This window comes from Crotalus tigris, unplaced genomic scaffold (assembly GCF_016545835.1).
Source record: "Crotalus tigris isolate CLP2741 ecotype Arizona unplaced genomic scaffold, ASM1654583v1 scf7180000017588.1960692, whole genome shotgun sequence".
NCBI lineage: Eukaryota > Metazoa > Chordata > Lepidosauria > Squamata > Viperidae > Crotalus > Crotalus tigris.
The window spans coordinates 1,430,022-1,453,143 of record NW_024096494.1 but is presented as its reverse complement, the minus strand read 5'-3'; the positions used below and the strand labels follow the sequence as shown (position 1 = coordinate 1,453,143).

General features: G+C 39.5%; 1 protein-coding gene across 2 annotated transcripts in view; it reads left to right on the top strand.

The window, feature by feature from the left end:
• The first annotated feature begins 2,892 nt into the window (after positions 1-2,892).
• HIPK2 (homeodomain interacting protein kinase 2) overlaps positions 2,893-23,122 on the top strand; it is a 169,558-nt gene continuing 149,328 nt past the window's right edge. The window contains exon 1 of one of the 2 annotated variants that reach the window (XM_039362397.1): positions 2,893-3,216. In XM_039362397.1, the coding sequence (XP_039218331.1) occupies positions 3,198-3,216 (19 nt within the window). In that variant the 5' untranslated portion in view covers positions 2,893-3,197. Of the gene's footprint in view, positions 3,217-4,305; positions 4,405-23,122 lie in introns of those variants that run through there. The other variant, XM_039362381.1, reaches the window with a different exon arrangement.

Here is a 23,122-nt window from a genome sequence, read left to right as displayed (position 1 = left end):
ATAAAAACAGGATCGCCAACATGATCGCCAACGTCCGATAACGGATATGGCACAAGAAGAAGAACAAACATGACATTGGTGCAGTTTCTTCCAGACAGTCTTTCTCAAACAAATGCTCCCTTTTCAGGAACATATCAAGACAAACACCTTCATGATGGCATAAACCTCTTAGTACAAATTTGTCAATGATTCCATAAGAAGTCTTAGGTAGAGTGGATGCAAGGATACCTTAACAGCTGATTGTTGTTTGGGGGATAAATCCAGAGTCTTTATAATGCCTCCAATTAACCACCCAAAGCACTGTTTGTAGGAGGGGTTGGAGGATGGACATGGAACAATGCAGCATGTGAGAGTCATATTACATTGAAAAGAAATGGCCACAATGAAAGAATTTCTTTTCAGGTTAAAAACAAGTGGCACTACTTGTTGACCCATCAAATATATTTTTGCCTCTGCTTCACATAAAACTTGAGGTGATGAAAAATTTTGTGAAAGTGATGAACAAAGAAGGTAAAGGTTTTCATGATTTGAGACAAATGTTTCCAAAAATATCTGATGCCAAGATTAAGGAAGGCATTTTTGTTGGTCTACAGATCAAGTATGTCATCAATGACAAGCGGTTCAAAGAACTGTTAATTGGACCAGAGAAAATCACCTGGAGTGCATTCAAAGATGTCATTGAGAATTTTCTCAACTATAGAGCATCAAACTATATTCAGTTGGTTGACAAACTTCTTACAACATACAAGACCTTGAAGTGCAACATATCATGGAAGATTCATTTTCTGTATTCACACTTGGACTTCTTTCCCTAAAGTCTTGGAGCAGTATGGATGAATACGGTGAAAGGTTTCACTAGGACACTGCCACAGTGGAAAAATGGTACCAGGGCAACTGGAATCCATAAGTGTTGTCTGACTGTTGCTGGACAATACAGCGAGATGTATCAGACATGGAGTACAAACCAGAATCAGCAGCAAAACACTTTTAGCCATGTTGAATTCATGTAGCATGTCAGAAATATATTGCAATTTAATACTTTAAAGTCATTAAAAGTGAATTTATTTCTCAAGATTCCTACATAATAACAGTCATTCTGAAATTATATTTGTGTTCAGTTTGAAGGGGACTATCATAATCACCAAACCAGGAGGCAAAACATTTGAAAAAAAAGTGACTTGTATAATTAACATGCATTTAACTGGGTTGCAGGATAACCTTTGTTAAGATTTAGTCAGTGCTTCCTTGTTTTGGGAAGCTATTCAGAAACAGTTTGGAACAAAAATACTATTGGTCTGGACTTGTCTTCCCTTATATTACATATTTATCTAAGTAGCCTGGTGTAGATAACAACTGATTTGAGGGTATTTGTTAGTAAGAACACCCTGGGAGGTGATCCTAGGCCTAGGGTCAGTTTGTATATTGTGAAAAACACAAGAGTTGTCTATAGAATTAATTTCCATTTAAAGCTGAAATAGAAAGAATTTTGCTAGCAGCCTTGAGAAAATGCCCTGAAGACAACTTAGAAGGAGAGAGCTGGTAGTGCCAGGACAGAAATTGAGCAAAAGAGATGGACCACTTAAAATGAACACAGGAGGGGGCCGCTTGCCCATCACACTCAATATATCAACAGTGTTTTGATGTGGCATTTTCCAGGGGGGAAAAATATCTTGAAAGCAACAGTGCATGTTTATCTAAAAAATGCACTCCATAAATATCCACTCTGCTTATAGCAAATGACATGAGGGGAAGCAATTTAAAAATAAAAATGGCAACATCTTACAACTTTTGTCAGCCAAAGAAGATTGCAAAATGCAAATAGAAAACAGAGCATTTGTTTTTGAAAGGGACTTAATTTTATTGCAAAATGCATATTGCATTGCAAAATAGATCTTGCATTGCTGGGATGTGCAACCTTTTGAAAGCCAAAGGCCACAGCTTTTTGTGGTGCATGCTCCAACAATTGGGCAGGCCGCTGGACAAAATCCGAATTTCACTAACTTTGAATAAATATAATTCCCCACATTAGTTTATTTTTCTAGTCCAAATAAAATAAGCAAACTGCTGTTACTTGGAAGTGGCAGGAAAGCTGCAGGCTGCGCACCCTTGTTGAAATGCAGACGTTGCGATTACATTTTCGTTGTCCCAAATAGAAATGGTGAGAATTAAAGAAATAAAATGTGAAAGGAGAATTTATACGCACAACAGAAAAACAGCACTTTATTGTTACTTTTAAAATAAAATAAAATAAAATAAAAGCAGCATCCTCCGTTTCCCTGGCCTGGTACTACGTACAAAGCAATGGGAAGAAGCTTAGAGAGCAGATCGAAGATAGTTCTGCGCCCCAAAAGCAATACAGTCTGAACGGCCGGCTGATCTCCCCGGCCGCCGGAATCCGCAATTCCCAATTCCTTGTTCTTTCTTCACGCTCCACGCCACCTCCTCTCTTTTCTGACTGAAATGCGTGGTTAAACCAGATTCCACCTCCTCCGGGCAGCGGGGAGATGGGTTGTTCGGGATTCGCCGGCTTGTTTGGGCCTCTCTATCGCCTCCCCTCGCTTCTTCTGGGAAGCGACGATCCATGCCATCGGCGGTTGATTATGTGCAAAGTCCCTGGGCTTTTTTTTTTTCCTCCCTCCTCCTCGCTCTCGCTCGCTGCTCATCTACTCTCCGCTCGCTCGCTCGCTCTCCCCCGTCACTCTCTTCCTCTCCCCTCGAACGCAACTTTTGCAGAAATCTCTGTCCCCCCCCCAACACACGCACAGACATGTTGAGCTGAGAAGGTCGGGGGATCGCTCCTGTCCCCCCTCCCCGCCCCCAAACCCCTAAATCTGGGGGACCTCCAGCCACCCCCTCCCCCTCCCCACTTGACCCGTTCACTGGGCGACGACCCCCTCTCCTCCCCTCCCTCCCTCCGCCCCCCCTGCCCATCTTCTATTTTGGCTTGTCCTTCTTCTTCGGGGGCTGGTGCAGCAGCTTCTGGATGGACTCCTCCGCGCCTTTCCCTCGCCCGCCGCCTTTCTCCGGGAACTGAAGCGAGATGCAGGAGGCTGGTGGCCGCTTCGGCTGTACGGAGAGACACAGGCGCAAGATGGCAGATTTCTATTGAGTTTAAAGGGGCGGCGGGGCGGGGGGGGAAGCTGAAGTCCTGCTTCGTTTTTCTTCCGTTGCCATGAATAACAGAATCCCTTGCACCGATGGCTCCCATGTACGAAGGTAAGGGCAGCTTTCGGATCTTGGGCTTTCTCTTCCTGCTTCGACATCGCTCCCGTACCCGGCTTTTCCTTGGGGGCGGAGGGGGGGAGGAGAAAAAGAGACGGGGGAGGCAGGGAAAGGAGGCGAGGAAAGAGAGGGGAGAGCTCCCCCCCCCACACACACACCTCCACCGGCTGCCTTGGATTTCCCGGGAGCGGTGGGGAGAACCGGCTCGAAACGGCGCGGAGATCCAGGAGGCGCCGATCCCTCTTTGTATGTGAGCCGGGAGAGCAAATGCAGATCCGGGGAGCGCGGGAGCTTTTCCGTGGGTTCGTCTCGTTTGCCCTCTCCCCGTTTAAAGGCAATTCCTCCCCCCTCGCCGCCGCGCCGCTTGTGGGGAAAGTGCGAGCACACGGGGGTCTCTTCGCTCTCCTGGCGGTGCCGGGTTGGAACAATGAAATTGACAAGGCGGGGGCTGCGCCGCCGGCCCACCGGGCGCTCTCTAATGCGGGGCTCGCTCTCGCACACAAATGGGAGTCCCTTTTCCTCCTCTTCTTCCTCCTCTTCTCCCCCCCCCCTTCCCCAAGCTGCGTTGCTCATGAAGGTGTCCGTTTTGTCTAAGCGCTGGCTGAAGCCCCGAGGTCCCGTAGTTGCCATAGGGGGAGATGTGTCTTACAGGTACACGCCGGCACCTGAGCTTCTCCGGAGCCGAGTGCGTGGCCAGATGTCAAGGTTTGGGGAGGGGGGGGGAGAGAAAAAGAAGAAATACACGCGCGATTTTCTGAGCTTCATCCACGTTCAGTTCTTTCAGTTTCAAGCGAAAGCAAACTGGGCTGGGTGAGTGGGTGGGACTGAAGTGGTTTGCGGGAAAAGATCGTGAAGTTGATTTTTCGCCTTTTCATTGGAATCTAAATTGGGGAAATGAGGTGTCGCCCCCCCCCCTCCCTGCCCCTGTGTTGCTTCTGGTCCTCCTGTGTCCACCACGAAGACAGAACAATACCTAAATCCGGCTTCGTTTAAAACCACCTTGCGCTTTTCTGTCGTCCCTCTCCCCCCCCCCCGCGTTCCCTTTTCTCTTTCGTTCGGGCTTGGTTTTGATTACCGAAAATGCGGGAGAGTCGTCCCGTTTAATTATGGCTTCAGTTCAAGGATCGTCTCGTCTTGATTTTTTTTATCGCAGCCACAGAAAAGTTAAAATGAGAAACCCGGGTGAGTGTCGAAAGAGAGAGTCTGTGTGAAAGAGAGAGAGAGGTTTTTTGTTTTTGTTTTTTTGCCAGACGAAGGAGTGCAATAAAACTTAAGAGAAACCCGACGTTAATTATACAGACAGATCTTTTCTTCGCTTTGTAAAGAACTGGTTTCTTCAGGCCTGTAAAAGTTATGATCTGAAGTCGACTGTCCTAAATGCATGGATTCATAAACCGCTTTCACCCGTTTCTTTAAATCCTTTGTTGCTTGGGCAGAAATTATAGACCTAAGAATAATAGAGTCTCAGGTATGGAGGTATAGTTGCAAATTTCTCTCATTCTAGATGGTGAGTTTATCAGATCAAAAGGTAGCCATTAGGAAAAGAAAGAAAAAGCAAAAATGTGTAATAAAAGTGAGGAGAATTCAAAAAGATAAAGGCCACTGAGGTTGGAATTGGGGGTGGGGAAAAATAAGGACAAACCCTCTGTTGCTTTAAGAGACAATAAGCAAAGTCTGCTGTTATTAAAACTGAAGAAAGAAAGAAAGAAAGAAAGAAAGAAAGAAAGAAAGAAAGAAAGAAAGAAAGAAAGAAAGAAAGAAAGAAAGAAAGAAAGAGGTATCTGCAGCGATTAGATCGGTCTGGCATGCCTAAAAAAATAAAAAGGGGGGGGGATGTTTCTCTTTAAATAACTCTCTAGAGCGCCCTCTGCTGAACAAATTGTGTGGTTTCTATTCTTGAAAAGTCATTTTACAAATGAACAAGTAGATCTGTTAAGGCTACTTTAAATGGACTTTTTCCTACTGGCTGTAGCATTTTCTTTTTCTTGTGATTAAGGACATTGTAAATCATTTTCACCGTGCCCTTTATCCAACAACACAGGACCTTCCTCATATACATGGGTCTTTCTCAAAACAACCTTGGCAGATATGAAGGTTTAGACCAGTATTTCTCAAACTTGGCAACTTTGAAAATGTGTGGACTTTAATTCTCAGAATTCCGTAGCCATGCAGGGAAATTCTGGGAGTTGAAGTTCATTCATCAAGTTGTCAAATTTGATAAACACTAGTTTAGGCTTAGGCAGAATGAGTTTGATGGCTGACAGTGAGCTTTATGGATGACAGAACGGGAACTTATCGTTTCCTCCATGTTTGATGCTGCCATTTGGCCTTCCCTTATATAGTCTCCTCTGGATATGTTGGAATACAGTTCCTATAATTCTCCGTAGATAAAACTGACTCTCAAATGCCTGAAGGGTACCAAATTGGGAAAAGCTGAGGAAGTAGGTTTTCACTTGTGTGCATCCTTTATCCAAACTTTTTATTAGACTGTGAAGGCTACTGTTTGGTTGATATGGTGGCGAGAATAGAGTCAAGATAAAGCTGGCAGTTTTCCTACCCCCTGCTTTCAATATCTGGGCTTCTGGTAAAATGACCTGTAGACCTGACAGTACTTTTCCCCTGTGCCCATAGAGTCTGTTGCTGTTCTAAGGAGAAATCTTGTTTGAGTTTGGATTTTGCACTGGCAAGGAAAGCTATACTTTTTCTCTATGCTCTGTATTCTGCACAGGGACCATTGTGCCTTTAGCTACAGATTGGGGATGGGGGGGTGAGGAACTTGCTTGCTGCAAGCACCCAAGAGAGGTTCAGCTGGGTCCAGTGGATGTTTCTATCCATGTTTTTTGCTGTGTCTCTTGGTTTGTTCTACTGAAGACTAAAGATACTCTTTTAGCAATTTAGGAAGCCTAGCACTATTTTAGACTTCACTAGCACTGCACATTTCAGAAGATGTTATCACTCACCTTTGCCTGCTTTGTGACTTTAATGAGACATTTTTGAAATCCTTTTTAAAAGTGCTATTAAGCACTGCAGCTTTATCTTTTCATCTTGCCTTTTAAACATTTTTGAATTTTGTACTGAACTTAAAGGCTTAAGCTGTGTTGAGCAGTGCATATGTAACAAAAGAATGGCACAGAATTCTTTATATTATAAATATATAATTATATGTGTATTATAAATATATATATTAGAATTGATGGGCAAAATATTGTAGGGTGACTTTGCTCAGTGTCCCCAGTCTAGTATATTTCATACCTAGAACAAAAAGTGTATTGATAATTCATATGGACATTGGGCTGTATAAATATAACACCTCTGAAAGAATATTTCCTTGTAATTTACCCAGTAGGTACACTGTTCGTCATCATTCAGGGTTGGATCGCACATGGGCTTCATTAATTTACTTCCCCTCAGAAATTAAGTTCTCTCCTGTAAAAGCTAATTCATTGCTGCTTCTGCAGCTGCTGCTGCAAACTCTCTGTTTAAGGTCATAGGAAGAACTGGAAAACTTGGGTCTCTGTGGCACTCCATTCATACATGCAATTCATTACTTGATTTTTTTAAAAAGATTCTTTTTATCCCACTTTTTGCCAGCACGAAGCAAGTGACATACACATAGATTTCAGCCCAACTGTACAGTGACCTGGGATTGAGGAAGAAGACAAAGTCCATATATGAGTGAATCAATCAGCTTTAATTCATTTCCCATTTTCAGGGGTTTTAAGTTGGGGATGCTCCAGAATCACCAGCAGGGGGAGATCATTGATTATCTAGATCATTCTAAGTAGAGAGACCAAGAATTGAGAAGACATCTCCATGTAAAGCATGTGCTTTTCATTGAATTTTGATCCTTCTGCACAGCCTTCACTGGATTTGGGCCTATGCGTCTTAGTCCGGAACTATGAGTTCCTTGTTGCTGTTCTATTTCTCAATGGCTTTCTTTTCTCCAATGCTTACCATTTGTCTATACTCTTCAAAAGAGTCTGCCAAGTGTGTTGAATGATACCATTCTTTATATACCCAATCCAGAAAAAAGCCTCTGGCGTGGCTCTGGAAGTGTGGATTTTAAACTTAAAGTCAGGACTTGAAAATCTCTAGAGATTAAACAGGTAATGCATCTGGCTGCTAAAAATCAAGTTGATGTAAGAAGGTAAGAAGAGCTGTAGTGGATCAAATTAGAATCAAAGTAAATGTGTATCTAATTCAGCATCTCGTCCCCAGCAGATGCCAGTGGGAAATCCCGAAGCAGAACATGGGTGCCCTAGCACCACCAATTTCCATTTTTTTACAAGTGGAATTCAGAAAATTCAAATCTGAAACTGGTTATACCTAGCCAGTACACATAATAGACATAGCTAGGATAATCTCCATGGATCTGTTTAATGTTCTATTAAAAAAGATGGCCATCAATGCTTCTTGTAAATGCAAATGTATTTGATATGTGAAGAAGCATTTCTCCATGATTCTTAAGTATCCCCTCCGGGAAAATGCATCTCATTTAAATAAGACAAATATTTACAGGTTCATGTTTGTTCCTTAGATTTAGGAAAGCCAGGAACTGGAAAGCAACAAATACTGTTCAGGGACCTAATGTGAATCTTGCTTGCCTTTGCAAAGTATATGCTTCGAAAAACACACACATTGAAGTGTAAGATTTTTCAATATCTATAAAAAAGTCCTAAGCAGATGAAATATATGAAAATCCCCTTAGGTATAATAGCAGATAATGCTGTCTGGAAGCTTTCAGCAGGATATGTCCTTCATCTGATGACCCAGTTTGCATCTTTAGGTACACACATATCCCCAGACAACAATAGAGGAGTCTGGTTAAAGGCATATTAGAGAATTCCCAGCAGCATTCTTCCTTTAATCTTTTTTTTCCCACCCAACAAAAGATCCACAGGGTAGATTAAGTTGGGAGATAATAGTTGTTACAAAGTCACCCATTAGTTTCCCTGGCTCTGAGTGGACTTGAATTTGGATCTACACCAGATTGATTCTCTATTCTTACGTTGTTCGCTGGAAAACAAATGAGCCATTTGTTCAGTTCAAGTTCAACTGATGACTGTTAGAGAAAATTATATGTATCATGAGTAAGAATTTGGAGAAGAATTTGACTGGCTGATTAATTTTTGTAGTGGTTTGACAGGGAAGAAAAATATGGAAATATAGAAGGTGCTGAGTTGGTTGAGCAGGAGGCAAAAAAGAAATGTAATTGCCAGATAGGTCTATAATGCAAACTAATCTTCATTATAACTGTTTTTAAACATCACATTTGCATATCACTTTTGGTTAATATGCTTTAGTTTTCCTTGCAGCAAGAACTGAAGAAGTGTAGAAATGATCTGGAGATATTATTGGAATAGGCCAAGAGTCCTTTGAAATCTTAAAAATCAGGAAAATTTAAATAAAACAGTATTAAATCAGCAGTTCTTCACCGTTTATTTATGTAGTTTACTATGGGATGGGAAGATGATTAGGCCAGGCAAATTTTGTCAACCTGGCCAAGAGCTCTCAAAATCATGTGCGGGCAAAATATTCATACATCTACTAAGCTACAGAGACCTCACATCAGAAACACTTGAGAACCATATTAAGAGATATAGAGTAAAAGTTGTAGCTTAATGGCAAGTGGGTGATCTGTTTTGCATGTAAAAGGTCTTGGTTAAGTCTCTGATACCCCCACTTGATAGCAGGAAGGACTTTTGTCTGAAATCCCAAAGGGCTGTTTGTCAATCAGGTAGAGTGAAAATGATGCCCTCCAGTTATTTTGGATTTCAACTCCGGTAAGCAGCTGTGAGAATTGTGATCCAAAGCATCTGCTGGGAACATGTGATCTACTTTGGATGTAGGCAAAAGTCTGTCTTAACATAAAGCAGAGTCTGTGTTCCTCCTGTGTGAATTGAGGTTAAAAGTGGAGAATTCAGTAATGTGAATGAGGAGAACCCCATTTCCCCAACTGGAAGTTATACTTTTGTCACCCCAAACCTGGAACTAACTCTACGTATTGCTCTCTTAAGGGATAGTGCAGGCCCTGTAACACTTAGACAAGAATCTAAAATCATCCAGTGGCATTTCTGGCTCAGCTAGGAACAAAACAGTTTGAAAATGATCCAGATTATTAAAATTATTATTTTAAAGAATCATCTTTTGTCATTACTATTGAGACTAATATGAAGTATATAAGATTTTGATCTATTTACATTGAAAGAAGCTGGTAGGCTGGGTTTTTATTGTACCTAAAAAAATATACTTCATTCTCCATTTCTGTATTTTCTCAAACTATTTTTCAGTATTAGAGTAGGAAAGGCCAAGATGGATTTTCTCATATTATGATGCTCTGATTGCAACAAATGCCTTGCTTCCTGCTTTGCTGTCAGGAGTAAGTTTTGGTCACCACGATGTAAAAAAGATGTTGAGGCTCTTAAAAAGTGCAGAGAAGAGCAACAAAGATGATCAGGGGACTGGAGGCTAAAACATATAAGGAACGGTTGCTGGAATTGGGAATGTCTGGTCTAATAAAGAGAAGGACAAGGGGTGACATGATAGCAAATGTTCCAATATATCAGGAGCTGTGACAAAGAAGAGGGAGTCAAACTATTCTCCAAAGAAACCTGAAGGCAGGACAAGAAGCAAGGGATGGAAACGAACCAAAGAGAGAAGCAACCTAGAACTAAGGAGAAATTTCCTGACAGTTAGAACAATTAATCAGTGGAACAACCTGCCTCCAGAAGTTGTGAATGCTCCAACACTGGAAATTTTTAAGAGGAGATTGGACAACAATTTGTCTGAAACGGTAGGGTTTCCTGCCTAAGCAGGGAGTTGGACTAGCAGACCTCCACAATCCCCTCCGTCATCATCATCATCATCATCATCATCATTATTTGTTTTCCCATGCACACTTTCAGTGCTAGCTTCCCCAAGTATTAACTACTGCTTGGTGTCTGATGTCTTGATTCTCCTGAGCTGTGTGGAACAGAACTTCTGTAAAGCCAGTAACGTTGCTGCAGGATATGCTGATGCTGAGAATTGAACCTCTTAATAATGCCATGATTAATAAAAAGTGGGTAGTCACTGGCAAAAGCTTCGTTTTTCACTGCTGGGTTCCATTTAGGTATAAAAAAAGGTTTGAGTCACTGTTGTTTTATGGTCCCTTTCCACCAAGGCCTTCAAGTGCCAGAAATGGCTTCATTTATCATAAACAGTACGATGCACTTATAATAAATAGATAGCAGTGCAAATGATTCAGGGACTTGCTGAAAACCAGCACTTGAAGGCATGATCAGTGATTTAAGAAACATTCCTAGGATTTGGAGTTCCCATAGGTAAGACTGCTCAGAAGCCTTTTGTATCTTGACAGATATGGATAATAGATGGAACTTAAGAAACTGCCTTTTACCAGGTAAGAGTCTTAATTTAGCTTAGCTAATATAAACTATTCCTGATTATCTGCAGTTCTCTCAGGTCTCCGAAAGCAATCTTTCCCACCTCCTGAGCAATAAGAAACAACCAAGTAAAAATACCCTGTGCATGTATTCACTTACGCACGATGGTAGGGGGTGGAAGACCTGCTGTCTTTTATAAGCAAGGAAGACAAATAAGCAATTTGTTCATAAGAAAGAGCAGGCTCTTGTGGGGCAACTAGCACTGACAATTTTAAATGGGTCAGATCTCTTCCCAAAGGTAAAGCAATTGTTCATTACAGAGTTCAAGCAAGAAGCAAGGCATTTATAGTTGGAATCTTAGATCTTGTCTGCAAATATCTGTATGATACTAGATGGAAGCAGATATTGGTTTCCCAAATCCCTTTGCTGTTATTCAGTGGTCTTATGAATTTTTGCAGCCCAGACTTTGTAATTCTACAGTGTCCAAAGACAGATATTCAATTTTAATCCAAGATCAAAATGTAGACAAATATGCAAACATTGATCTAGCATTGGCTGCTAGAAACTGAAGGCTCGTTAAACCAATCCAGGTACCAGCTGTGGGGTATAAGACAATTCCCAGAAACATATCCAGGTACCAGCTTTGGGGAATAAGACAATTCCCAATTATAGATTGAATCCCTCCTCATGAATAGGACCTACTTCTAGTAATCCTTGACTCATAAGAGGGCCAGTTTCTCAGATGCCCCTCTATGCCTTTGGGCCTGAACTATCTTCTTGTCAGGATTTTAAAGCATCATGACAATTTATTTGAGGCTATCTACTTAGAGGTCATTATGGAAATGTTCATGTCAGTATCAATGTAGATGTGCAATCTTGTTTTCTGATGAAGATACTGTTATTCTTGCTTTCAGTTTCCTATGGCAACCTTTTATGTTTTAATGGAAAGGTTTATAAGAAGGCAATCATTGTCTAAATGTGTTTGCAGTTCTGTTTCTTGGCCAGTTGTTGCTTTATATAAAACAAGTTGGGATAATGTCTGATTAGATGTGTATAGTATCCTGAAAAAACATAGATAAAAAGACATAATGAATTCTATGAGATAAATAGCGTGTCGACTGCTTCCCAAGTGGATTTTAGCCAATCATTCTCTTTCTGCCTAACATATCTCAAAACGTTGTTGTTGGAAAAATTGGAATAAATTGCTGTATATGGCACCTTGATCTTCTATATAGAAGGTGGGATATAAATAAATGAGATGGTAGAAAAAGGGATAGACTTAAAATAAACACTGATGTTCTAGTCTGGGAACTGATTTGGCCCTGTTGATTTGTCCCATTAATCTTATTGGGTGGGTAGTTCAGTCTCCTGAATACTTGATTTAATTCCATCAGTTGAGCTTCTCCATCAAGTGGGTCAAAAACAATAAAGTTATTGCACAGAGCTTGTCCTGGATGGAAGCTTAAAGATATGTGTGGTGATAAGTAGATTTCCTGTGTAACAGATGTTTATGCTTCTATTGTGTAGTTTAATGATGACATAAAGGTGGACTTTTTTCTGTAGGTAGATCTAGGCCAGTGTTTCTCAACCATGTCAATTTTAAGGCATGTGGACTTTAACTCCCAGAATTCCATAGCCAGCATTGCTGGCTGTGGAATTCTGGGAGTTGAAGTCCACATGCCTTAAAATTATCTAGGTTGAGAAACACTGATCTAGGCTGAGATTGATGAAGGGGTGGAAGTTGCTAAAGCAATGATAGAATTTGATAAAGGATTCATTTCCATGGGTCCAGGTGATGAAAATGTCTTCACTGAATCTCAAGTAAAGAAAGAGTTTCAGGGGGTAAGAACTAAGATAATGTTGCTCAAAGTCTGCCATAAAGATGTTGGCATATTGAAGAGATGTGTGTGTACCCCATGGTTGTATTGCCGAAAATGAAATAAAGTTACTCAGTATGGTGACAAGGCATGCTGTCTTGGCATCAGTGATGATGTTCTTGATGGCTTTAGATGTGTTGGGAAATGCCCAGTCAAGCAGGGAAGAGTCAGGCAGGGAGTAAGCTTTGAATCATCCAGCCGCAAAACAGCCAGGACTGACCCCTCCCCCTCAAGCTCCATGGAACCTTATCTTACCCAAGGGAAGGCAACCAGTTTGGGGATATTCTTTTATTATAGATTGAATGGCAATAAAGTAATCAACTTGAACTCTTCACATGTTGATCTGTTGCTTGAGCGTGACAAGATCCAAGTTTGTAGGGGATGTTGGTATAGACCAGGGGTTCTCAACCTTGGCAACTGTAAGACTTGTGGACTTCAACTCCCAGAATTCCTCAGCCAGCTTTGCTGGCTGAGGAATTCTGGGAGTTGAAGTCCACAAGTCTTAAAGTTGCCAAGGTTGAGAACCCCTGGCCTAGAGAGTTGTTTTCTTCTCATTTGAGGTGGGGTGCTGTTAGCATAAGATCTGAGTACTGAATCCACAAAACATGATATTCTGGTTGTGATTGTTCCAATGCTTGAGACAATGGGATAGCCCAGGATGCCTGGCTTGTGTATTTTGGGACATAGTTAGAAGATACCATGTTTCCATGTAGAGACAAACTTGCACATCCTTAAAAAAATATTTAATCATTTTCTGTAGTTCTTTCTGATATGTTGTTGTGGGATCTGAGGACAGAAGTTGTTAGAATGTGGTATTAGAGACTTGCTTCTCAGCTTCCTTGACCTAATCCTCCTTATTCATGATGACAATTATCCCTCTTTTGTCAGCTTGTTTGATTATGATGTTATTGTTAGCTGTAGAGTTAACTGAATGTAATAAAAGCAACATACCATAGAAGTAAATTATGTGTGAGAATACATGGTATATTTAGCAAATTGTTCAGCACCAAGCAGTAAGTATGACAAAGTTATCTATTGAGTCTTTGGCTGTTTAAGGTAATTTATGAATAAATGTATAAGGAATGTTGATGTCACTAGAAGAATGTCGATTGGAGATCCTTAAATGCATACTTTTCTTAGATGATTGCATGTTGTTGGCTGAAAAATGGAATGATTTGCAGTGAATGTTAAATGTATTATATGATGCAACAGGACATTAGTATATGGGAAGTATGTTGTATCTTGTGAGGGATCTATGTTTGTTGAAAGGAGCAAAAATGACTTTGTACAACAGCACATTTTTCTCCATTTTGTTTTATGCAAGTGAGAGTTGGATATGTAATGAAGAACCTGAAAGTGAGTTGAATACAAAGGGAATGAGGTACTTAAATATGTGATAAAATAAGGATAGGCTTAAAAATGAATGGATGATGAGTGAATGTGGACTGAATATAGAGACTGACTGGTATGAAAGAAGTATGCTTGGTCATATAGCAAGTGAAAATCAAGTTGCAATTTAAATAGATGAAAAAAATAAATCTATCAAGATGAAGACTGTCATTTTATGAAGATGAGCTCATGAAAAAAATAATGAATTATGAAGTTTATAGCATGAAGGGTAATGTATGAAGTCATTTGTTGACATGGAGGATGTAAGGTTGGTTTCCAACCAAGGAACAGTATGGAGATTACAGTGAGAAGTACTGGCAATTAGTTTTAGCCATGTTTCTTTTTCTTAATCTTTAATTCCTTAATCTTTATATTTGTTATTCTTTTTCTGTGCTCTGCAAAATGTTTCTTGTCCTGAAAGGTGAGTATGTATGCTTGCTTAACCATGGGGCTTTCTAGAATGAGATGAAGCTCCTTTGGTGAAGGAGAATTCAATATACTAAATTGAGGTTCTATTTGTTGTCCATTTTGAGGATGGTTGAATTGCAATTGTCTACTGATACAGATGGTTTTACTTTCAATTGGTTAGAATACAAGTTCTTTATTGGGGTATTTTGAGAAAAGAGAATATTATCAACTGAACTTTTTCTCACTTGGAAACCACTGAGAGTCACTCTGGGTCAATGACTATATAGGTAGACCGCACCTAATGGCAGTTGGTTCTCGTAAATCTGCCACTAAGGGACATAGTCATTAAGTGCAATGTCATGGGACTGCACCAGCTTATAACAGTAGTTATGACAGTTCATGTTGCTGTTGTTAAGCAAATCTTGCACAGTTATTAGGTGTGATGTTACACAATTGTCATTTGGAACTTCTCACTGGCTTCCCATGACTTGCTTGTGGGAACTGGCAGTGAGAGCCTCAAACTGTGATCGTGTGACTATAAAATTCTGCAACCATTGTAATTGTGAACTGGTTACTAAGGGCTTGAATTGCAATCAGCTACGTGGAACGGTTATAAATCCCTTCATTCATTGCCATTGTAACTTTGAATTGTCACCAGTGGTTGTTAAATGAGGACTACCTATATTAACATGTGGAAATGAGTATGCCTCTGTTATTGCTTTAGAAAAATGTATGTACAAACCAGTTAGCATTATGTATTGTTGGTTCTCGGTAGTTGTGGGCATTTTTGTATCAGTAGATTGTGGCTGAAAAATCCTGACCACCAATAGAGGGGTACATAAAATCCTAACACTTTGCTGAAATCTAGTGGCTGACTAGATTTCTGCTGCCCAGATCAATCTTCTGGATTCCAGATCCTACATTCTGGTATTAATGATAAATTCATTAGGTGGTTTTAGCTTGCTATACATAGAGGGACACTGATATACAATTGGGATTATACAGCTGCAGACCTCCTCACATCAATTCTGTAATACAGTGAAATATACAGAGAATAACTGTTATAATCGTTTGTGATTCTCTGTGCTCTAAACTATAACTCTGTTAGAGTAGTTTTATATCACAAAGCCTTCAGTTTGTGTAAATCAGTTCTCTTTGTAGAGAAGAATGTTAATATAGAATTACAGGATAGCTAGCACTTACTTACACATTACCTCATAATCAAACATCAGCCACCAAGAATACAATATACAAAGACACCAACGTGTACATTTACACAGATCTAAATTTAGAAATATCAGTATAATTAAAAAAAACATGATCAATCTCACGAAAAGAAAACACAAGGACCCGCGTATAGTGTTGATCCAAAATGTAGTTTGGTCAGCTTGGCATAGCATGCTGTATAAAATTATAAATTGTTCTGGTTGGTGGGCAGAAACTTATAACTTAGCACAATGTGTGAGCCCAGCACCACAAAGAAATAAATCATGGTGCAAATTACAGTATGGCTTATATGAAAGTCAACAAGTGAAATGTTTATGATGCTTTTGCACAACCTCAGTCAGTGCATCTTTATTCTTTATTCTCAATAGGTAGATTTGAACAAGAGGCCTTCAGATATATGCCTTGACTCAGTTTGGTATTTTTGATAAAATACTTTTATTTTTTTATGTTCTGCTTTGTTTTTGCTAGAGAAGATAAATGGGAAGATACAAAATAAGATGCAGCAAAAATAACCCAGAAAGATAAACAGAAGCTAGCAGGATACAATGTGTTTTTTAGTTGTCTTATTCTTAATCAATGCCTGGAAATTTATTGGCATGATGCAACAACGCTGGAACAAAATTCAATAGACTTCTGTTAGATGATCAGAATGGCCCTTTAAAAATCAATAACCAGTTTTCAGTGATGTACATCACACAACAAAATGATCCTGTGAGAATAAAATAAGGATGGAGAAACTCTTATGGTAGACTCCCCTTGCTTATTACACTCAAGATTTTTAAATAAAATAATACATTCCTTGGTTTTGGAAACTATTGGCATAAAAAAGGGAAGAGGGAATTATTGTCTTTCAAAAATGCAGTTCACAGCTTGAAGGAAGAGTCTTGTTCAACCTTCTTCAAGATGGCTATGCTTTCTGTTTATGTATTTATGCGTTCTCTTTGACCACTGTAACCATGATTTGTTCTCATTACTGTCTGATATATTACCCAGAGCTTAACACAGTAAGAAAAACTGGTTCCATCCTTCATACTCTTATTTACTCTAGACTTCTGGTTTAGAGATGCTCTAGACTTCTTGTATGGACTACTGCAAATATGCTCTATTGTACATAGGGTTGCCCTTGAAAAGCATTTGAAAACTTCAGCTGGTGCAAAATGCAACTGCATGGGTAGTAAATGGGTCGGATATCCAACACACATAACACCAGTACTGTGTGAGCTGCATCGGTTGCCTGCATGGTTCCAGATGCAATTCAAGGTGATGGTTGACACCTTTAAAGTCTTTTGTTGTTTCAGTGTGGGTTACCTGAGGGACTGTCTTCTTCTACCTCTTTGTACCCATCCAGTCTGGCAAGCTGGGCATGTTACTAGTCCCATCAGTCAAGGAATATGACTGACAGGGAATAGGAATTGTGCCTTCTTTTCTGTAGCCCGCTGGAGTTTAGAATGACCCTGATCTTGTTGGCTTTTTGTAAAGCCTTGACAACCTGGCTTTGTGTCCAGATCTGGGGCTCCAAGGGTATGATTTCCTGGCTATGTTTTCTTTATGATAACATTTTTTTGGCTGCCATATATATTTAATTTTGTACTATAACTATTTTAAATTGTTTTATGATTGTTCACTGTGCAGAGTCACTTGCTTGGGATAGGTGGCTATAGAAATTGTATAAATGAATGAATGAATAAATAAATAATAAACCCCAGTTTGTTGGATTATAGCTTGTTGAATAAGCCATGAATTTGCTAGGTTTGTAAAGTGGACTAATCCAGTTTAAAAACGCTCAAGTTCAGTTTTTCGAAATTTGAAGATTCAAGCAACAACTAATGTTAACAGCGCCCTAGAGATTCTTTTATATCTGCCCCTACTTGATAGCCCCCAATGAATTAAAAGCAAAGATTACTTCTCAATTACAATGCATTATGTTCCCCCCCTTTTTTGCATAAGCAGATTATACTTTGATGAAGAATACATTTTCCGGTACGCTTAGCAGCTGCTTTTGTATCTATTTAGCACTTTTTCTATGGAGGAAATTCTGTGTAACCTTAATGAAAATTCAAAGAAAAATATTGTTCCAGAAAGGTAACCATCTTAGTTACAGAAAGAGAAATTGGATGAGGAAGTTCTATCAACTGTTTAGTGTCCTCTAATCTATATGTTTATGTTCTGCTTAATTCCGCTGGAGATTTCAGATTGTCCTAAATTGCCTTAAAGATTTTAGAATCTTTTTTGGTGAACTGACGAATATCAGCTGATCTTTGTTTAGTGATTCTTTTGTCCTTGTACATTTTCCAAGGCATATTCATATGCCTTCTACTTATTAGAGAAATTATTACAATGTATTTTAATTTTGGCATCAGTTTTTTGGCTCCCCAGCCCCCAAATGTGTTTGCTTTGCTTACTATTTCTCCTTGACAACCTTTATATTGATTAGCTGCATAGTTTTAGCAACAGTAAACAGCTGTTAGTCATGTGGGTGGCTTGTGGAATTAATATATGTAATTTTTGTAAATTGTATGTGGTGTTTGACATCGATGGAATGAAGAATTAAAAAAAGTTCCCAGATTCAAAAAGGCACAAAGCAAGCATAGGTTTTAGTGCTTCTTAGGAATACAGTCCTCAAAATGAGTGAGATTTAAAGTACATGTATCTGTGGGTGCCTGGGATAAGGAAGACCAGATTATAACTTGCCTTGATTTCACTTTTTTTTCAAATCAAGCGAGTGTTGATCCATGTGGTTGAAACAAGAATTGACCAAGTGACTTGTTGCCCAAGCCTGGCTTTGTGGGCTGAGAGAGAAGGACTGGCCAAGTCACCCACACAGCTTTCATGGCTAAAGCAGAATTAGAACTCATTGTTCTGGTTTCTGGCCTAGTGCCTTAACCACTAGACCAAACTGACCCTCATAAATAGTCTTGAATATTCTACCAAAACTCAGTTACTCTAAATAGGGTTTCAGTCCTGACAGAAAAAGTTGGGTCTTCTAATGATAGAACTCCTTCCCCGCTGAGTTATAATTATCCTCAACTTTACAAATGTTTAAATCCCCCCCTTATTTTTTAGGGATCATTTTCTGGAATTAGTGGGAAATTTAGGTGTAGAAGAGGACAATCAGCAGCAAAGTGGATTGACTTGATTTCAGCAGGGAAGGGCTTTGTTAGGAGACCTGAAGGGCTAGATTGAAGACACTTATTCTGGAGAAAGTCCATCTGGATGTAAAGAATTGACATTGACTTGATATCATATAATCTGTCAATTAAATATACAGAATATACTGTGATATTGGAATAAACTTGTATGGGATTATTTTGCCTAGAAGTCGATGTGGCAATGATATGGACACTAATTTGGAAAGAGGATCTTCTTAGCTTAATAAAAATTGAGAGTGATTCTATCATGAGATAGAATAAACATAGTGCCAAAAGAGATCGATGCCATAAATGTGGATGGGAAAAATTAGGAAGGTCAAGGAGAGGTACATCATGTTCCAGTTAGATGTTATGCATTTCCAGGTTGGTTTATATTCCTCAGGAAAGGAAATGACTTTATTCTTGAAGCAAGATTCAACAGCCATTTTGGTGTTGTCTGGACTTGGAACTAGGAGGTTGAGGTTGGGCATCCTGCTTGGTTTCAGCTTCAGGAAGCAATTGTTTGAAGACAGTTCTTACTTGTCAATAGATAACTCACTTATCTTCCGAATATGTGGAAGGTACTTACTCACTAAACTTGTGCTGTTGCTCCATTATGACACAAGGCTGTACTGATCAGCACAAAGAAGTATCTCATACAAAGCACATTCATCTCCACCCTATGTTACCAGTGCCAGACATGGACGCTTGCAATAAAGCATAAGGAAAAGTTAGTCACCACAGAAATGAGATGTTTGAGGAAAGCTGCCAGAGTGATCAGAAGGGATAAAATAAAAAAATGATATCATAAGAGAAAGAATTGGAATAGAACCAATCTTAAACTACTTACAAAGACAGCAAGTTAAGTGGTTTGCTCACCTGGAGAGAAGAATGTCTTGGGATTCTATGCCATACAAGGCACATACAGGAGAAGGCCAAAAAACACCGGGCAGACCCAGAAGAAGGTGGAGAGACAACATCAAAGATACACTACAAAAACATCAAATAACAATGATTGAGGCCACCAGAAGTATAAGAATCAAAGTCCCTCGACATCTGAAGTGGTAAAAGAGGAAATAAAGAAGAAAAAGCTCCATTATGTCTTCATAATAAAACACATAGCTGGGAAGCCATTTTTATAAGCACAATAAGGAAATCTTTTGGCATTTGAATGTAGTAGATATTTTTGCAGTCCCTTCTTTAAGCTTCATGGTTCAAATATTATGCATCGGCTCCTTGATCTTGGTTGGCCTACCATCATAATGAATAAATGTCTGGTACAGAGATTTTATTTTTATTGCCTCCATTTTAATCTAGCTGCTTCGTACAAAAACATTTGTCTATACACACATTAGACAACAACCCATCACCCACTTAAAATTGTATTAATCCATAAAGCAACTGGCAGCAAAAATGTCAGGCTCCAAACATCACTATTATACCATAAACCAGCCAGAGAACTAAATGCAGTGGAAAGAAGCACCAGTAATTAAACTATAAAATCTGAAAATCCAGAATACTGCAATTGTAGATTGACTTATATGCAGGGGAGTAGGAATACATATTTTCCTAGGAAAATTTATATATTGATGCTTTCTAAAGAATTATATATTGATACTTTCTAAAGAACTTGTCTTTGAATAATAGAATGCTGTACTATTATTAATATTTGATTAATAATTGGATTTTGATGCTGGTTTAATTATCAAAGTGAGCAGAGAGAAGAACAAGGAACTTGGAAAAAACAAATACAGAATTTAGAGCAGTGGTTCTCAACCTGTGGGTCGGGACCCCATTTGGGTCAAATGACCATTTCACGGGGGTCACCAAACCATGCTGTCCGCCATTTTTTTCCCTTTTCCCTAGCTGTCCTACTCCCTCTTATTGGTGGCCACACCCACTTGGGGGTCACCACAACATGGGGAACTGTATTATGGGGTCACGGCATTAGAAAGGTTGAGAATCACTGATTTAGAGGAAAGTAGTGGGTAAAAAAGTTTTGTACAATAGGTAATTCTAAGGGGACTTAATTGGATATTAATGTAATAAAATACATTGATATATTGATCAAAAGATATTCATAGAGATTTATTACAATAATTATTGGAACACTTTGATTGCATATTCCTAAGTTTTAGTAAATCCCTGGTGGTTCAGAAGGAATATTCAGCAAGTGCAATCTCAGGCTTTCATAACATTTATTAGTACTTGGAAGAAATCATAAGGGTGTCTCTGGAGATAGAGAGGTCAAAAAGTCAAATCAGTGATTGTGATCCCCATCTTGACTTTTTTGATCTTTCTCTTGCAGATGCCCCTATGTCCTTAGATACACTATGTATGGAACTGAGATTCTTTTCCAATTAGGATTATATATTCATCCCATTTTCCAGTGTGTATGACTGACATTAAGACAACTTGGTCCAGTGGTTAAGGCACCAGATTAGAAAGCAAGAGACCATGAGTTCAAGTCCTGCCTTACCTATAAAAGCCGACTGGGTGACTTTGAGCCAGTTGTTCCCTCTCAGCCCAACTTACCTTACAGTGTTATTGTTGTGGGAAAAATCAGAGGAGGAAGGCTGGATTCTGTTGCCTTGAGTTGTTTGTCAACTCACATGAGCAGCGGGCCAGCATGCACACGGATGTAGGCACAGCTCAACTTACAGTTGAGCTGCGTGTGCATGCACATGTGCGTTGACCTGCCATTCTTATGTCCCGGTTCCCCTCTCCCCCCCCTTAGCTGTGCCACCAAGTCGCACAGGTTGGGAACCACTGTTCTATATCACTCCCAAATTAATTGCAAGACAAAAGTGAGAAAATAATTCAAAAATTAAAGTGATGGTGAATGAATGTTTGATTAGCATTAATTTGCCAATGGCAGACTACACTGCTCAGACAAGGGAACAAGAACTAAATACTGCATTTTTAAAGAAAGATGCAGCAACTGTAGTGCTGCTAAGATCAAACTTCATTTTTCTTTTTCCTCCAATATGCCGAGTTTGGAATAACTTTTTACTAGAGGCCTGCCTAGTAATGTGAGGAGATTTCTGCACCTCTCTACCGATTCCGCAGTTATGTTACCACAATAGCTCTGGAACTACTACTGAGAAAAGTGAAACTATTAGCATTCCACATATATTTCATGTCTATGGTCTTGTTGGCCTCTTTAGCCCAGCATCTTGTTTCCATAGTGGCCAACAAGATATCCTTGAGACCACAATTAGCAAGAGATCTTCTTTGACTTCCTAGTAGCAAACATCCCAAATTTTGAAGATGGTCACAACATTGTTTTTCTTCAGTGTAAAATCTAGAGCTTCTAATCAAGTTGAGGGCTGTCATTACATTCTTCAACCATAGCTCTGAATGGAGGACAATCTGCCACTCCCACCCATTTGTGTTTGCCCCATTATTCTCCCCTACAGACACTTTCTTACCATTCATTTTCTGGCCAGCACCCTTGTAGATGACACTCGGAGAGAATCCATTGTGTTGGGAGGTTGCCTAGTAGTTACTATATCCATTTCTCACAGTATCTATAGAGAGCCACAAAGATCACCTTGGAGAAGCTCTGTTTCAACAGCAGCTAACAAAACACGAATTAATCCTGATAAGGAAGAATGCATTAGAAAGAAGCTTAAAATGGCCAAGCCTTGATGCTCTTTGGTATAAGAAGGAAGGAAGGAAGGAAGGGAAAAAATGCTGGCAGGCTTTGTTATTATAACTTAATAAAGTAGATTTCCAGTATTTCTGGTGGAGTCTGATTCCTGACATGGCTACCTCAAGAGGCTGATAGTATTTCTCTGAGGGACCCTCCGAGCAATGCTTCACTAATGAACAAACTTCTACAAAGAGCTCTATTCTATTCCTTAGATGCAAAGAAGTGGATGTTCTGGGGAGCTTCCACAGAATAAAGAATGAGCATTTGGCTTCAGGTTTTCTCATCCTGCACTCAGTATGGCTGCTTCATCAGTAGGAGCCAGTCCAAATATTCTGATGACCTGATCTTTAGGACTGAACCATGCCCTGTATTAAAAAGTGTCTTCCTTTATTTGATAAACCCAGATTCTAGTATTATAAATTATTTAGTATTATATTATGAAAGACAGTTTGATTTAGTGATTAAGACACCAAGCTAGAAAGCAGAAGACTGATTTTTTTCTCTTTCCTTAGCTATAAAAGCCAGCTGGGTGACCTTGGGCTAGTCACTGTCTCTCAGCACAGCTCACCTCACAACATGGTTATATATCTATGGAAATGCACCTTTGGGATGCCTCACATGGGGGTTGTTGTCAGGAAAATAAGAGGAGGAAGGAGTATTAGGTAAATTTGCTGCCATGAGTAATTTGTAAAAAAATAAATAAAGGCGGGATACAAATAAAGAAATAATAAAAATTTAAAAAATTAGATGAAGAAAAACTTTTCTCATTTTCTGTACACTGAATCAAAATGAGCAGTGCTGAGAGGCCCTTTGCTATGGTTTTAGTCATGGAAC